Source organism: Pleuronectes platessa, chromosome 1 (genome assembly GCF_947347685.1).
Source record: "Pleuronectes platessa chromosome 1, fPlePla1.1, whole genome shotgun sequence".
NCBI classification, from domain to species: domain Eukaryota; kingdom Metazoa; phylum Chordata; class Actinopteri; order Pleuronectiformes; family Pleuronectidae; genus Pleuronectes; species Pleuronectes platessa.
This window is the reverse complement of record NC_070626.1, coordinates 26,230,095-26,246,204: the sequence shown is the minus strand read 5'-3', so window position 1 is coordinate 26,246,204 and position 16,110 is coordinate 26,230,095. Positions and strand designations below refer to the sequence as shown.

Sequence of the window (16,110 nt, the reverse complement as noted above, 5' to 3'; positions counted from 1 at the left end):
GTTTTGTGTCAATCTGTTCAATAGTCTTTGCGTAATCCTGTAAACAAACAAACTTGGATGAAAACACAACCTCCGTAAAATTAATTAATCCAAAAATGAATTATTTTAGGCCCAGATTGCAGTTTCACTGAATGACCACAAGGAAGTGACAAAGCTCCTCTGCCCAGAATCTTAATGAACTCACATCTTTTTGTCTCATTTACGTCAAGTTACCTGTGATCACGTTGTTTTGCAAAAAAAGTCCAGATGTCAGAAATAATTATTTATGCTCAGTTATATTTGTGAAGACTGTATCTTCCGGTTTACCCTCCCTCCTTTTTGTGGACGGATGATAATATTTTAATCAAGAATAAGTGCAGGATGTGAAACACTTTGCTCGGCGTCGGTTATATTGATCTGATAAATCACAGGGAAATGCAAATGTCTCAGTTAAATCCCTTCCTCTTGTGCTCTTTCAGCTCATTTGAATATCACATGCATTAGGTTCACTCTCCTACTGTGAGGTCAAGTCAATCTGAGCTGCACTTACAATCACTACACCCCCCCGAAATTAACAGGAAACACCATTTTGAGGTTAAAGCCAAGCTAGTAATGTATTAATAACCCACTTCAACAGCATCTCTGAGGTGGAAGTGATGTTAGAAGAGAGGATTAGAGCGCTCATGTACTCTATTGGCTCTACTTCACTGTATTAAGAGTGTGTGTGCATGTGTGTGTGTGTACAGCATGAGTCACCCTACCCGCCTGTGATTGGAGGGCCGTGTGTGGGTGAGGGAGGGGGAGAGAGAGGGGAGTCTGTCAATCTCCCCTCCGCTCCATTCACACATTCAACCGCATGCACCTTCACGGAGAGACAGAGGAAGTGAGCAAGAGCCTCTCATTCATAAAAAAAAAAGGAGAGAAAGTTCATTCACAAAAAGCTGCACAGTTCTGTGCCGAGCCTCAGAGGGAGAGGAGGCGAGTGGAGGTGAAGCCGAGCTGGAAGCCTGACGGAGAGGCTGAATGAGATGGGACTGTAGAGGGGAGCCGACTGGACCTCAGACTGCACCGGACATCCACAGTCCCACGCTGGTGAGTAGGAATCCCACAGCGCGCCAGATAACCTCCCAGTGATCAGCTGATTAATCAGATTTCATTTCTCGTTTCTTCTTGTATCTGCCGTCTCCAGTCAAACCTAACCACACTGTGTCGTCTAATTCCTGGCAGGGGTTCTGGGTTTTTTCTTCTCTTTCACTTCCCAGTGCTCTCGTCGGTCCAGTTACCTGATTATGAGACAGCAAACCTTACCCAGGTACACTTCCCAGTCGGGACTCATCACAGGGAGCTCATCTCGTTTGCAGCTATTTCAATGTGATTGTGACACTTTCACCCCCCCCCCCCCCCCCCCACAGGCATGCTCAAGCGCACCAAATACAGTCGTCTGCGCAGCGACTCCGTCACATCTCCAGAGGATCGGCCCCAAAGGATGCCGCCCCTGAAGAGGGAACTCCCCTTGGACTCTGATTTTGCCCAACTGGACCCCGGGGCACCCCCACACCAAGGGCTGTCCACCCTGAGGGACTTCATCCCTCGAGTGGCCAACATCCGGCTGCAGAGTCCCTTCCCTCTGTCTGGCCTGAGGGGACAGAGGACCGCAGCAGGGGACAGAAGCGTTGACGGACACGCTGACAGACCCTGTTCGGGGACACAATGGGGATCAGGACCCGAGCAGAGACTTTGTAGCCAACCCTCCGTTCATGTTCCGTTTACCGGTGGCCAAAGCCGGGGTCACTTAGCCCTGCTCTGCGGAAAAAGACCCATCACCCTGCACCGGATGGCCAGCCTCCCCTGGACCCCCGGCTGTCCCCCCTGCCCACAGCACAGAGGTGGACCCTGCTGTGTGAAGACTTCCTCTGCAGAAGATGACTGTTCAGTGGTGCGGACGGCAAACAGAGCAGTGCATCATAACATCAAGGTACCCATCATGCTCACCAGTACACGGCACACAGGAGTTTACTTTCCCTGACTAATCTTGAGTTTTTTCACTTGTGAAAGTAATAAGATGTCGAACGTGTGTCAGTGCAAAGCTTCGTCACCTCACAAATGAAAAAGAAGTGCAGCTAATGTGGTATCCAGGGTCCCAGCAGAGAGTTGTGACACAGTATTACCAGTGCCAACACACACACACACCAACACGCACGCACACACACACACGCACACACTCTCCCTGTGCTCTATTCACACTATCACACTCCTTTTCGTACACCCCCCCCCCCCCCCCCCCCCCCCCCCCTCTCAGACGGAGCTTCCTGTGTAGGCAGTAGTGACTCATCCTGGCTCTCTGCTCCTCTCTACATCAGCTTTGCTTGCGTGTGTGTATTTGAGTGCATGCGTGTGTGTGTGTGTGTGTGTGTGTATCCGGTATCGCTGGAGCCCGTGCCCTCCTAGAACCGGAGGTGTGTCCGCATGGGTGATCAGGAGCGGGGGCCGTGCGAGCTGACCACTGATGGGAATGAGAACGGACTGTCTGGTTGTCCTCTACAAACAGGCGCACGTACACACACACACACACACACACCACTCTCCTGCACAGCCACTCCACCGACACACACATGTATTGATTTAAGTCTGGTCTCCATCAATGGACTTACTCATCCTGCCTCCAGCCTGTGGGGTCTGCCGAAGCCAGACATGTGACTGGCCAAGCGTGTCTGAGCACATGGCCTAAATGATGCCTGGTTGTGTGAACAGCTCCTCCAGCCGCCTCGTCTCTCTATTATCAAAGTGTCAGGATGTGAAAAAACTATTTTAATAAATAAACAATTTCTAAAGAGCACGATTCTGGTTCATAGGCCCAACTGTACATATAATTAACTCCAGGGTTCTTTGACCCAAGGCAACAGTATAAGAAGAAGGTTCCAAAACCATTAAGAAACTTTAGGACTGCTAGGTTGGTCAGGCGCCTTTTTGACTTTGATCTCCTGACTTCTCTGCTAGCACCAACTAGATGTTGACATTTTTCTTTATTCGTGACTTGATGAATCCTCATTCATTTGCTGAACTCCCAATCAAAGTGTTCTTATTCTGTTAAATATATAGGCCTTGATTATTTTAGCAACAACTAACACCGTTTGACAAATTTCTGAACAAAATTCTTAAAAAAACGATCTTTGACTTTTACCTAGTGAAAAATGTGAGTGAAAATAAAAGTGTTTCAACTATTAATGTTACCATGAAATCGGATACACAGTTACCTTCCTCATACATTTTTTTAAGCAAATCTTGCCTTCATTTCTCATCTAGTTTCTTTTGACGTACAACCTGAAAATCAAATGAGTTGTCATTTGACCCTGGAATTGAATCCATTCCCTTTGAAAACAAAAAGCCAGATGTTAGCTGGGGTTAGTAGGTTTTTTTTTACCAGTGAAAAAGGGTAAGATGATGAACATCACACCTGCTAAACATCAACATGCTAGCACTGGCATTTCCTGCATGTAAGTGGGCTGCTAGGAATGCTAGCATAGCTTTGGAGCACACTGATGATCATATTGAGTTCTCACCCAGAGTCCCTAGCATCGCTTTAGACTCTTTGACTAAAGGAAGCTGGATTCGCAACGGGTATTTTTTAATGACTTCTTGGCTACTTCAGCCAATGATAGAATGAAAGCATGACAGACATTTTTATTCAGAAAAGATATGATATAGAGTTAACTGTCGTCTGCATAGAGGCTGATTAATCAAAGACAAAGTGAAAGGTTTATATTACATTTAGTCTGCAAAATGAAATGCTTCAAATAATTCCACGATAAATCATCGACTTTCTAACCTTTGTATTGTGATCCTCTCTTGAGATTGTTTTTTTCTCTCCCAGTAGGAACTGGGAGTAGAAACCAACAGTACAATGAGGTTTCCAGACCTTTTGGGTTTTTTATCGCTTGAGGTCTAAATGTTAAATCTGTTGCATGTGTAATCTAAATGGGTCATGAACTCTTCAACTTTACTAGAGTCATTTTTCCTCTTCACATCAACGTGACTTTTAGAAGCATGAAGAGAGTTTTTATTGTGTTTACTTGGAGGTAAATCAAAACTGCAGACTGCGGAATAAAAAAAGAGAAGAGGTCAGTCATGTCTGCTACACTCTCTTTGTTTCTCTTTCCTTTTCTGTTAATTGTCTCTGAGGCTGTCGGATTTATCTCTCAGTCCCGTGGGGACGGAAACAGTGCCTAATGTAAATCTGCTCTCAGTCTGGGATCACTTAAGACTCTTATCAGGACTGTTTCTACATGAATCACATGACATCTGAATAACTGGTGATGGTTTGTGTTTTCAAGTACATGGGCAGTGTGGAGGTAACCCAGTCCATGAGGAACCTCGACTTTGATACCAGAATGAAAGTGACACGGTAGGATGTCCCTCCACCACCACACAATATGAAAAGATATTTAAATATATTATACTGTACACATGAGAATATGACATCAGAATAAAACCGTGCATGAATAAGTTGCTGATGTACGGAAGAGGAGACCAACATTTGCTTGAATCTGACTGACTACATTAAATCAATGTGTATTTCTCAAGACATGTGGAGCTTCTTTAAAAAAAATGACTTCAAAAGGGAAAATTAAATTAAATGTATAACATTTCACGAGCATGGGTTTCTCCCCATCATCATCCTACAGAGCAACTTCTGTTCACAGCAACGTTCCTTAACGATGGGGTAGAAAATCTAATTAGATGAAATTCCCCCTAATGATCTTCCAAAGTCTCAGGACCTCTGGGTCCATCACATACACTTTGTTTTCACTGAGAAGAAAAGCACTTCCTGTCTAGTTCTGTGGTGGGATGTTGGTTCTCTGTGTGTTTGTATCTTTTGACCTCTGACCCGAGCCACAGAACTGGGGATATGTTCAGTCAGGCAATCAGGATTTCCTCTATTACAATTTTTCAGACCATTTCTAGCTGTAATCTGGTTCTTTCTTTGTATATTACTTATTTATCTAAGCAGGAAATCACTCAATTTACAGACTTCTCAAAAAGAGACCAGCTCCAAATAGAACAAGACACTGAGGTTTAAAACATAGTAGAACAAACTTATTATGAATTCGATCAAATATGAAGAAAAAAAACTATCACAAAACTTTAAATATTGGGTTAATGTTTGATTGATAGAATATATGAAAATGAAATGTGAAAATGTATATGTGTGTGCAGAGAGGCGATTAGCAGACTGTGCGAGAGGACGTCAGCCAAGACAGCAGTGAAAACTAAAAGGGTATGACGCACACACACATACACACAGACACAATCACGCACACACAGATACACACTGAGTAACAGGGATTTTTGTCCTCATCAGTCGGTGTACAAGGGGGCGTCGGCTGTTCTCGGTCAGATGAACCTGCAGTTTTCCGGGCGCAGGATCATCGTCACCGTCTCCACAGACAGTGTGACTCTGATCACCGCCTCCTCCTCACAGGTGACAGCTTCACACACAAACCCAATTCTAACTGCTGAGCATCAGAAGTGTTGACGTATTGAAAACCAACCCCGTTTTCTTCTTCTTCTCCCTTTCTTCTCTTCCTCAGAAGATCGCCCACCACCCCATGCAGGCCATTTCATTTGCCTCGGGAGGAGAACCAGTATGTTCCTATCCTCACATGTCATATGTTAAACATGGGAACACACACACACACACACACACACACACACACACACACAGACAGACACACATAATTTGATTGTGTTTGATTACGACTTGGTTTGCTGCCATTTGTTAAGTATTTATTTTTATTTCCTGCCACTTGATCTTTTGAAGCTTTCTGGAAGATCGGAGTCTATTTTTATCTGAGCATCTAAAAAGGAAATATTTGACTTAAGTGGAAGATTTTAGTCCTGATTGCAAACTTAAGAGAAGAAGATGTTTTTGATCTAAAAAAAACAACCGCTCTTAAGTTAAAAGAGCCTCAGATGTGAAGAAGGGAACAGATGCAGACTTGCACTGTTCTGTTTAAAAATAACTGTAAGAAACATCTGCCCTAACAATGAATAATAATAGAATAGGTTTTCACATAGTTTTGAATTCTGTTTAAACATTTAATAATATGTTTTTCTTTTATTGCATTTATGGGGATGGAAGGAAAGTTTGTCTGAACATAACAAAATCTGCAAACAACAGTTTTCCCAGTTTCACTTTCAAATTTGTTCATACACATTCTTCCAACTACTGCATGTTATAAATATATATGATAGACCTATATATGTATATAAATAGTGGTTTAGTTTAGAAAATTTGATATTTGCAAAGAAAGGAAATATGTATTATTAGTCTTATGAGGACTTGAGTTGAGGAAAGCTCTAACGAGTCACTTGATAATTGTGTCTCATATATTTTTAATACTCAGTAAATTTCTGCTCTATTCTTATGTTCTTGTATTCGGAGTATTCGACAAAAACACGAGCATCAAATCCAGAATCCTCTCTTGTGCCCTGATGCGACCGTCCAAGCCTGCAGGAGCTTTCATGAGCTTCACACCTCGTCCCGACTGCTTCACACTAATAACTCTACTGTCCTGCCTGCTCCCTCCGGGCCCACATTAATTCCATATGACAGGACTTGGGTTTTTCTCCCTCATGAATGAATACACACGCTCTATAGGGAAAAAAAATGGAAAATCAATGCAGCTCTGTTAATGTCAGTGCAGCCGACAGGAAGTGTCAGTTATTAGCCGCTGTCTGGGTCAGACCCTGATTAATAAACAGTTTGGATACAGTGAGGTTGCAATGGCCAAAGATTAGAGGGAGAGGGGGACGGTAGTTTCTCTTCTGGGGGGAACAACACTGGCGAGAGCTCTGGACGGGATTATGGCTCACTGTTTAATTAATTAGCTGAAATAATCTTGTCGTGTGCTCTAAGCCTCGCCGAGTTGTAGCGGGCGCGTGGAAGATAGCGAGGGAATTAAAATCAATCTGCCACCGAGGCTTTGTGGTGAAACAGCTGAGTCGGCCCTTGTGTCAGGGAACCACTGATAAGGAGTGAATTCATTAAACAGTGATTACACACGAATCACCAGTCACGGAAAAGGTCCGCTTTGGTTTTCAGATAAAATTATGAATGGAGCGGCTGATTACAGATGCTAAAGCCCTTGAGATGTACAGGTTGTAAACTGAACTGCACAACAACACAGACGGGAGGTTTATTATCACAGACACACACAAAAAAACAACAATGGATTCATTCTTTAAAAAATGAAAAGTTTGATTAAAGGGAACAAAGATCCAAAACACCCCCAGCTCAATTTAATATAGGAAATATTCAAAGTTTCTAAACTGGTGTGACTGTGAATAAAGATGGACGACATGACAGCTCCCGAAAAGTGAAGCCAAAGCGTCATAATCACCACCTGGTGGCTGGCTGCAGTATAGGTCATAAATCACCACATATATTCTGGATAGTGGGAGGAGGAAAGATTTTATTCTTTACATCTTACTCTCGGCAAGAATGCAGATTTAAGTGTTTTTTCATGTTGTCTCTTGTCTCTATGATTAGTTGCACATAACACTCCCCATGCAAACTTTACATGGACACACTGTCTGTTTCTATGAGCAGCTATGATTCTGTATATTACTCCCATGAATACAAACTTCATCATGGGTTCATCTCTGAATAGAGGGAGAAACGTCGTCCCTCTTTATTTACAGTCTGTGGTTGTGACCTGTAGCTTTTCTGACTTGATGATTCTTATTTACTGTTCAACTGTGTTCTACATATTATTTGTTGACATTTTCTTTACAGGACGTGGTCGATTACATCGCTTACGTTGCCAAAGACCTCACCAATCAGAGAGGTAGGCAACAGCTGGGTGCTCCTCTTTATTATTAGGATTAACTGCGTCTCCACTGGACTTCCTGATTTTGTCGTGTAATTCCAAATATGCTGACACGTTATGTTCTCTCTCTCTGTCGCCGTCAGCGTGTCACATCCTGGAGTGTCCTCAGGGTCGGGCCTGTGAGCTCATCAACAGCATCGGTCAGGCCTTTGAGAATCGTTTCCACCAGCTCCTCAGCCACACACCTTCGCTCCTCTGCACTGATCCCAGGTCCGTCCCTCTGTGCACTGTAGCTGTATCTAACTAATGAGACACAATAAACTAACACACATTTAACACATGCTTTTATCATAGTAAATGTTGAACTTCTAGAGTTTGATCCAGACTTTCCCATATTTCTCTACAACTGAAAAGAAGTTTGATTAGTTAATTTTTCGAAAATCAAATTATTTAGATAATCTGTTGTTTGAGGCATTTTTTAAGCAACAAGTTGAAACATTTACTTCTTCAAAAGCTTCACAAATGTGGGTGTTAAAGGGTGTAATTAGGTATTTAGTAAATAAGTCATAGTTTTGATTTTTGTCCTCAGTTGGACAAAAGAAACAGTTTGAATATGTTAGTTTGGGCTTTGAGAAATTGATTTTCACAATAGATTTCACAGCCAAAACGATTCATTGATTAACTGATCAATAATGACATTTATACATTTTTGCTATTCATCAGTGTCCACAAACTAATTCCATGAAATCTATGTTTTTAAGTGTTTCTGTACGTGTGTGTGTGTCTGTGTGCGTGTGAGGTTAACATCCTGTGCCTTGCTGGTTGCAGGTCAGCAGTGAGAATCAGTAACGATTGGACAGAGGAGACAACAACAGAGCAGGAGGTCAAACAGGAAGGTGAAGCCCATGAGCACTGTGACTATTACAATCTGATCCCGGGAAAGACGCCCCCTCCTGGTGGGATAGAGGACCTGCGCATCACAAGGGAGGAGAGCAAACAAGATCCTGACATTCAAGAGGTGTTTAAAAGATTGTTGGTGATGCTAATTCATTTCAATCGAGAAAACACTTTATTTATAACAGACGATATGTTTCATTCAGTGTGACAGTGTGACTATTGGGGTGTTGTACAGGAGGTGTAACCCCCCCAATCGCCTAAATCCTAATATCCATTTTCACACACACACACGCACACACACACACACACACACACACACACACACACACACACACACACACACACACACACACACACACACACAGATCTTGTGTGTATGACTCATCTCGTGCTGTTGCAGGTCTGTTTGCCTCGGCCTGTTTCACTGTATGAGAACTGCTCCATCACAGAAGAGACTCCAGCTCCAACTAGAGGTGAAAATCATTAGTACATTTCCAGTCTAACTACAAAACCACAATATCTCCTTTACACTGAACTGTATCTGCATAAGAAAACAGTAAAAACATATATATGATTTATTTATTCTAATTCAATTTTGGTGCAGATCCAGGGACTATTTTAAAATCACTTTCTTTAACATTTGAGATGTGGCATTTTTCAACATTTCAACAATCTGCCAAGGAAAAATGTATTGCTCTTCATAAAAATAAATTTGACACCAATGAGATGATGCTTGATTGATTATAAGGGGACTGCTGGGCCTTGGCTGTGATATGTTCTCTCCTGAGTGACATTCTAGTTAAAGATAAAGTAAAATAAACCAAGATATAAACCTGGTTGATGCGACTAACTTCCTGTGTCTCCATGAACTCAGTGGGATGTGAGGTCAGTGGACAGGGTTCTCCTCTCTCTGAGTCACTGATCCAGGACCTGATCCAGGAGGAAGGCTGGTTCCACGGCAGGTATGAATAACCCACTTGAACGTGTCTACTGGTTTGTCTCTCCCTCTTCTGCTCCCAGTAACGTTGTGTCCTTCCTCCCAGGCTGGGACGGAAGCAGGCCGAGTCCCTCCTCACCTGCAGTGGGGACTTCCTGGTCAGAGAGAGCAGCTCTGCGTCTGGGCAGTACGTCCTCAGCGGATTGGAGGGAGCCACCGTGCGCCACCTGCTGCTGATCGACCCCCATGGAAAGGTAAAGGTGCGAGTTCGACCGCAGGAGGTCGACAGACCAGCAGCTGGCTAACGCTCTGTCCTCTCTGTGCGAGCAGGTGCGGACCCGGGATCAGGTGTTTCTGAGTGTCGGTCACCTGGTGCGGTTCCACGTGGAGAACCAGACACCCATCGTGTCTGGGAGCAGCGAGCTGCTGCTGAAGCAGCCGATCCTGCAAAGACACTGATGCACATTCATCGGCTTCGTAGTCACACGTGCAGACATTAGCATCTCAGCGCTGGAGGGTCTCAGCATTGAGTGAGATGAGGGACAATGTACCAAAAAAAACTAAATCCTTTAAACACTTTTAGCTCCTTGACAATTTCAACATGTGAAAATCCAGCACTTTCCACAGTCTTTTTATTATTTGGCCATGAAGCCACATGTGTTGTATATGTTCAGTGAATAGCTCCTGACATGTGAGTAAACGTGTGCCTCTCCCTGGGGGGAGAGCAGCTGCCGGCCTGCAGAGCCTCCTCTCTGTCTCAGGATGAACTTGTTGGTGTTTACTCAAAGTCCAAGCACAATCACTGGTATCGGGAGGAAGTGAGCAGAATGTTGGCAGGCGTTCAGATTCACTCTCTTTACATGCTCAGTTCATCTTTCATTCGTTGTTTGTTGTTTTAAAGTTTTGATTTGTTATTCTTCCGTGTTCCTGCCTCTTTTTTTACTTGAAAACCACTTTTCATTCCACTTTCCTGTTATGTTCTTAATATGGAATTCAAATACTCTTGGTAACCAGCCGCAGAATTGCAGTCTAGTCTCAGATAAGCTGGTAAATATCAAATAATAACTTTTTTGTTCCCCATTCATTGTCGTCAAATACATCTTTAGTTGTGTTTCACAATATCTGATATTTCTCTCTTGTCTCTTGTCACACGTGGACAGTAGAACTAAGTAGAGTTCAGATAGACACACGTATGAAATGACAGAAAACAACTCAGGTGACTGACATATTGTTAGTATTAGTTTATCTTCCAGTCAGTAGAATAAACTACATCAGCTCATGGGAAGAGTCCAATTTCATCAAAACTACATTCACACTTAATTTTTATAGTAAGTCAATGTTTTATTTGCACGTTGAGACATAACAGTGTAACTTGTTGTCTTATTTATTTGAAGATGTAATTTGAGGACAAACCACTTTGCACCATCTCGTGTTAGAGGGGGTTTCAGACTCAACCATGTAGTGGGGGACACCCGGCGGACACAGCGGACGAGGCTCAGCACCTTCTGTCTCCAATAAAACCTGAGATCCACAAGACTGCTGACGTCAAAGTTATTGTGAAGAACTTTCAAATACATTGACTTGATGCTTTTCTTTGTCATACATGGTATGAAACTTAATAGATTTTGAAGTTTTCTGACAACGAAATAGTGAGACGAATGACCTAAATATATAGATATTATTAGTTATTCATATTTCTAAGATCTTTTCTATTTAACTTTCTCAGCTGCCCTGACTCTTTACACCACAAGATGGTGCTATTTGTCTACACAAGAGCTTACCGAACCGTCTCTTGATTGGTCAAACCCTCATTAGCTCATCTTCTGAAATTCTCCATTTGTTTATGTGGCTTTTGCATTTCTCATAAATCTTCCATGTAACATGTTTTTCTATGTTGCAACATGTCCAATACATATATGATCAAACCAGTGATTTATGCCACAGTGACGTCCTTCATGTCCCTGGTTATTGAAAGAGCAGTAAAAATGATTGATAAATATAATGTAGGATAATAATTCCTGCCAGTCTTCTCCCTCAGTTTTCAGCAGCCCCTCACTTGCACATTCAGCTGGAGTAAACGATGACTGCGTGCTGAAGGTATGCGCTGGACTGTTTTTCGGGCTGTGGCCCTCGTCATCCTCTGAGAGCGGCTCGGAGGGTCTCGCCCACATTAATCACCCTCGGCTCGGCTCGTTGAGCTGAGATCAGGGAACCACTGGCAGCTGATGTGCAGAGAAGCAGCTCTGAGACAGAGAGATAAACTGTAAGAGGGAATCTGAAGGAACAACAACGCTCTGAGACTCTCTGTTCAGATGATCGTGTCAGATGTGAGCACACAACGAGCTGCTGGGTGTCAGAGAGCAGGCTTCTCCGTCCTGTGACAACGAGCAGGAAACGAACACACTTCAAATGTTATCTCTGCACTTTCCTACACTCTGTTATCTGATTGCATCAGTAAACAAACAGAGTGAAAGTGTTTCTCCCCCCCGGATTAAAAAAATCAGATAAAACCATCATCTACTAAGATGAAAGAGTTCATAGCTGTGAAAAGAAGCCATTTTTTTTTTCAGCCCTGCAAAGTTCTTTTCCCGCTTCGGTTCCGTCCCTCTGGATTTCCTCTGAGTCACAGAGACCTCGCCCGGAACAACTCACCAAGAACAACAATGACCTAGTGTGTGATGCCATTCTTGCACATTTGTGAGGCCTGCTGATGATCACATGCTGTCAAACCTGTGAGCTCACCGTTTGACCTCTGACCCGAACATTAATGTCTGAGCAGCGTCTGGCAGCCGCTGGGTTCTGGGAGGAGCATGAACTGGGTCAATATCTGAGTGATTCTGCTCCTCACTGGTCGGGTAACCTTCGTTATTCAGCATAAAAGACAGGTTTCTACTGGTTTAACATGAGTTTTTGCTGAAACATTTTAGTAATTTGAAATCGTTTTTAACTTCCAGATTTAAAGGGTAATTTACTATTTTGGTTAACTTTATTATGGTGATAATATTAGCCTGAGCTGTATGTCCATAGTGGACATGATACAATAACTACAACCAGATGAAACTCTGGAATTGGAATGCTCTAATTAGATTTTGAGGAATATTGTGATGTAGATATCAATGGGGCTCAGATAAAAATAAACAGTCCACTATATTTATCTTCAAAAATAATTACCTCAATGTCACATTTAACAAATGTAACATTTACTGTTTTTGTTAAATATCTTGTTTTCAGCTTGTGCCACTTTCCAACCAGTACCCATTTTAGAGATTTCTAAAATTAATTGATTAATCCTGAATTACGTTATCCCAGCTACACACTGATAACGGTTTATCGCCCTATAGTTTACAATACAGTGGCTGAAAAATGCCTACACATTTAAATCTGTTAGATCCAGATTTTTATTTGTATCTGCAACTAAATGTACTCGCTCCTAAATATCATGATTCTTCCTTGACCCTTGACCTTGAGTTCTGTGTAAATCTGTTTTTGTGTAATCCTTCTGAAAAAATGAACCAACAAACTTGCTTGAGTTATTAATGAACAATAATTACTCGCGGCAATACGTTTAACATCTAGAACCACCGAAAACACAACTGTATCCAGCTGTAAACTGATTTAAAGATGATCCAAATAAAACCGGATCACTGGTAAAGTCTAACAAGACAGTTCCCCCAAACCCCTTCACAATAAAACACTTAACTGTTCAGGGGGTGAACTGTCCAAGTCTCCAGATAATTAAAAGTCTGGCGCTAAAACTACAGCAGGTACCTAATTTATGCATCCACGTGTTGGGTGGAAGCATTTGTTGGTGTGTGTGTCTGTGTGTGTGTGTGTGTGTGTGTGTGTGTGTGTGTGTGTGTGTGTGTGCATTCTTCAAACCCAGCCTGTGACATGACAACCCCTGAAACAGGAAATCATAAACATTCAGCCTAATCCTCAGGTTCTGTGGCTTTGGTCCAGATCCAGAGAATTAAAAAGCCTGAACTCTTTGAATTCCTTTACGGCATAAACTTGAGTGCTGATGAGCCCAAGGGCATTCACTTTAAACACACACCCTCACACACACACACACAGACCCACACACACACACGCGTACTGTACATACACAGACAAATTGCACGTATGACAGAGCAGTCCCAGACCCTGACGGCCCTAATGGAACAATTAAAGTCTCAAAAAGCTCCCAGAGAGCAAGAGCATGAAATTGTCCTTCAGTTTTTCAATGTTATCAGAGTCACACAGAGTTCAGATCTGGGAGGAAACAAAACAAGGCCTGGCCAGTGACCGAGCCGTGTTGCAGCAGTGACCGACATGCCAACATCTACACGTATGTTCCTCCAGAGACGGCACAGGGGAGGAGTCGCTCGCGTGACACAAGTTCGATTGGCAAACAAATGCACACAAACAAAAAGACCCCGAGTGCTTTTTGTGCCTGGTTCTGTTTCCTGTTTCCACAAGTCAGGGACCAGCGAGGGCCTGCTGCAGCGAGCAGGGAGCCAAGGCTTTCTGTTGAAGTAGAGAATACCGTGCCGAAGCCTGGGCAGAATAGATGAAATAGAATAGTGTGTGTGTGTGTCTGTGTGTGTGTGTGTGTGTGTAACCCCCACAGTGATCGCCTCACCCCTCTGCTTGAGCTTCTACCTCCCTCTGCTCTCAGGCCTCAGCCCTTTACCCCAGCTTAGCAAGTCGGCCTGTCTCCGAAGCTCTGATGGGTGTGTGGACTGTTTGCAGGCCTTTTCTTTTTTTGTGGAAACACACACACAGACACAAACAGACACACAAAGACACACGCTCGCACAATACACTCGAGCACAACATACCCTGGAGTTTCTTTACCTCTTCCAAAACTTCGTCTTTCCACTCACTCTTTATCATCGCCTCTTTGGAAACTAGGTCAGTGTCAGTTCATGCCATTAGCCTCTGCTCCAAGTGTATGACTTTAGGAACCTGTGCGTGTGTGTGTGTGTGTGTGTGCGTGTGTGTGTGTGTGTGTGTGTGGGTGTTTCATGTTCAGTTAGCAGCAGCCATGCTTATCTGCCACTTGGCTAAAGAACTTCCTTGAAAATGTTTGTTTTCATGCTCTCTGCCAGTGGATTGGAAGTGAGTGTGTGTGTGTGTGAGTGTGTGAGTGTGTGTGCGCCTCTGTGTGCGTGCGTGTGTGTGAGACACGCCGTTGATCAGGGGGTGGGGGATTCCAGGATTCTAGCACGAGGCAGCAGCAGCAGACAGATGTGGGAGACTCGAATCAAAACCTTTCTGCTCGCCAACATCAAAAGGCGACTTCTCCTCCAGTGTTGGTCTCCTCTCGTTCTCCATTCCTCGGCCGTTCCCTCATGCTTTGGCCAACAGCTCACACGTCTCCTCGGGATTTCAAGACCAGGCCGAGATCAAAACCCGGATCTGAGCAAACACCAGGAGGGAGGATTCAGTGGATCTCTGTCATGCTGGACTTTCTGTTTGTGGTCCTGGAAACCCTGGGCCTCTTTCAGCTGCTCACCAAACCCCTTAAATACTGGTTTGATCACCTTGATAATTCACAACTTTGCTAAAATTGCTCATGATCACAATTTCCACTTTGATGACACCTTTCAGAAGCTACAGGAGATCATGTATTTGATCTCCTTGAGCTCTCGGAGACACCAGCTGTTTCATATGCTTCATATCTGTGATCGGTGTTAACTGTACTTTTTATGCATTAAGTCTCTTTGGACTGGTCTTATTGGAGTTTTACTGTGGACGTCTGATTCCTCTGGGCTCAAACTGACCTCACACAACACGATGCAGAATAACGTCCTAACTATCCCAATTGTTAAGCCTCTGCCCCAGCGTCAGACAGATTTATTATATATTCACATTGTCCGTCTGTCCCATTCGTGAACGTGATATCTCAGGAAACCCTCAAGGGAATTTCTTCAAATTTGCCTGATGAGAACTGAAACTTGGTCGTCAAAGATCCTGGTCCCTGTGACCACACCAAAAAACAAACAAACACCCATTTTGGGTCTTGTGAACGCAACATCTGAGGAACATCTTCAACATCTTCAAAAAAATTGATTTTGTAGGTCAGATGTCAAAGGTCAAGGTCACAGTGGCCTCACAAAGCATTGAGGTCTATGGAACTTGGTATCTCAACAGTGCTCTCAGGAAACTTCACCAGTTGACTCAAAGATAAACTGCTTAGATTTCAGTTGTCAAATAAAAAATCTTAAAATAAATTAAAATGATGTGGACTATGACTGCACTCGTTGGCAGAGGCAAACAACCACAGAGCGATATTTCTAATTTGTCTATGAAACACTAAAATAATAAGTAAACTTTGCTTCATGGAATCATCTGTTCTTTCTCTTCTTCAGATAAGCATCTCAGAGTTGTTTGGTCGATCAGTTGTTCCACCACTTTTGTCTTTGTCTTGTCAGAAAGCTCTTAACAACTGCATTTTGTAATATCATTTTGAATAGACATTCATGG

At 43.2% G+C, this 16,110-nt stretch overlaps 1 protein-coding gene across 1 annotated transcript; it reads left to right on the top strand.

Moving 5' to 3' along the window:
- Positions 1 to 1,206: 1,206 nt before the first annotated feature.
- On the top strand, positions 1,207 to 10,722 carry LOC128441836 (SHC-transforming protein 4). The gene is made up of 13 exons (XM_053423980.1): positions 1,207 to 1,291; positions 1,392 to 1,954; positions 4,311 to 4,381; positions 5,194 to 5,254; positions 5,339 to 5,458; positions 5,568 to 5,621; positions 7,775 to 7,826; positions 7,952 to 8,078; positions 8,637 to 8,826; positions 9,106 to 9,178; positions 9,580 to 9,667; positions 9,749 to 9,896; positions 9,973 to 10,722. Exons 2-13 carry the CDS (start codon positions 1,394 to 1,396, stop codon positions 10,099 to 10,101), a joined length of 1,674 nt encoding a protein of 557 aa, XP_053279955.1. The 5' UTR covers positions 1,207 to 1,291; positions 1,392 to 1,393; the 3' UTR covers positions 10,102 to 10,722.
- Positions 10,723 to 16,110: the final 5,388 nt, after the last annotated feature.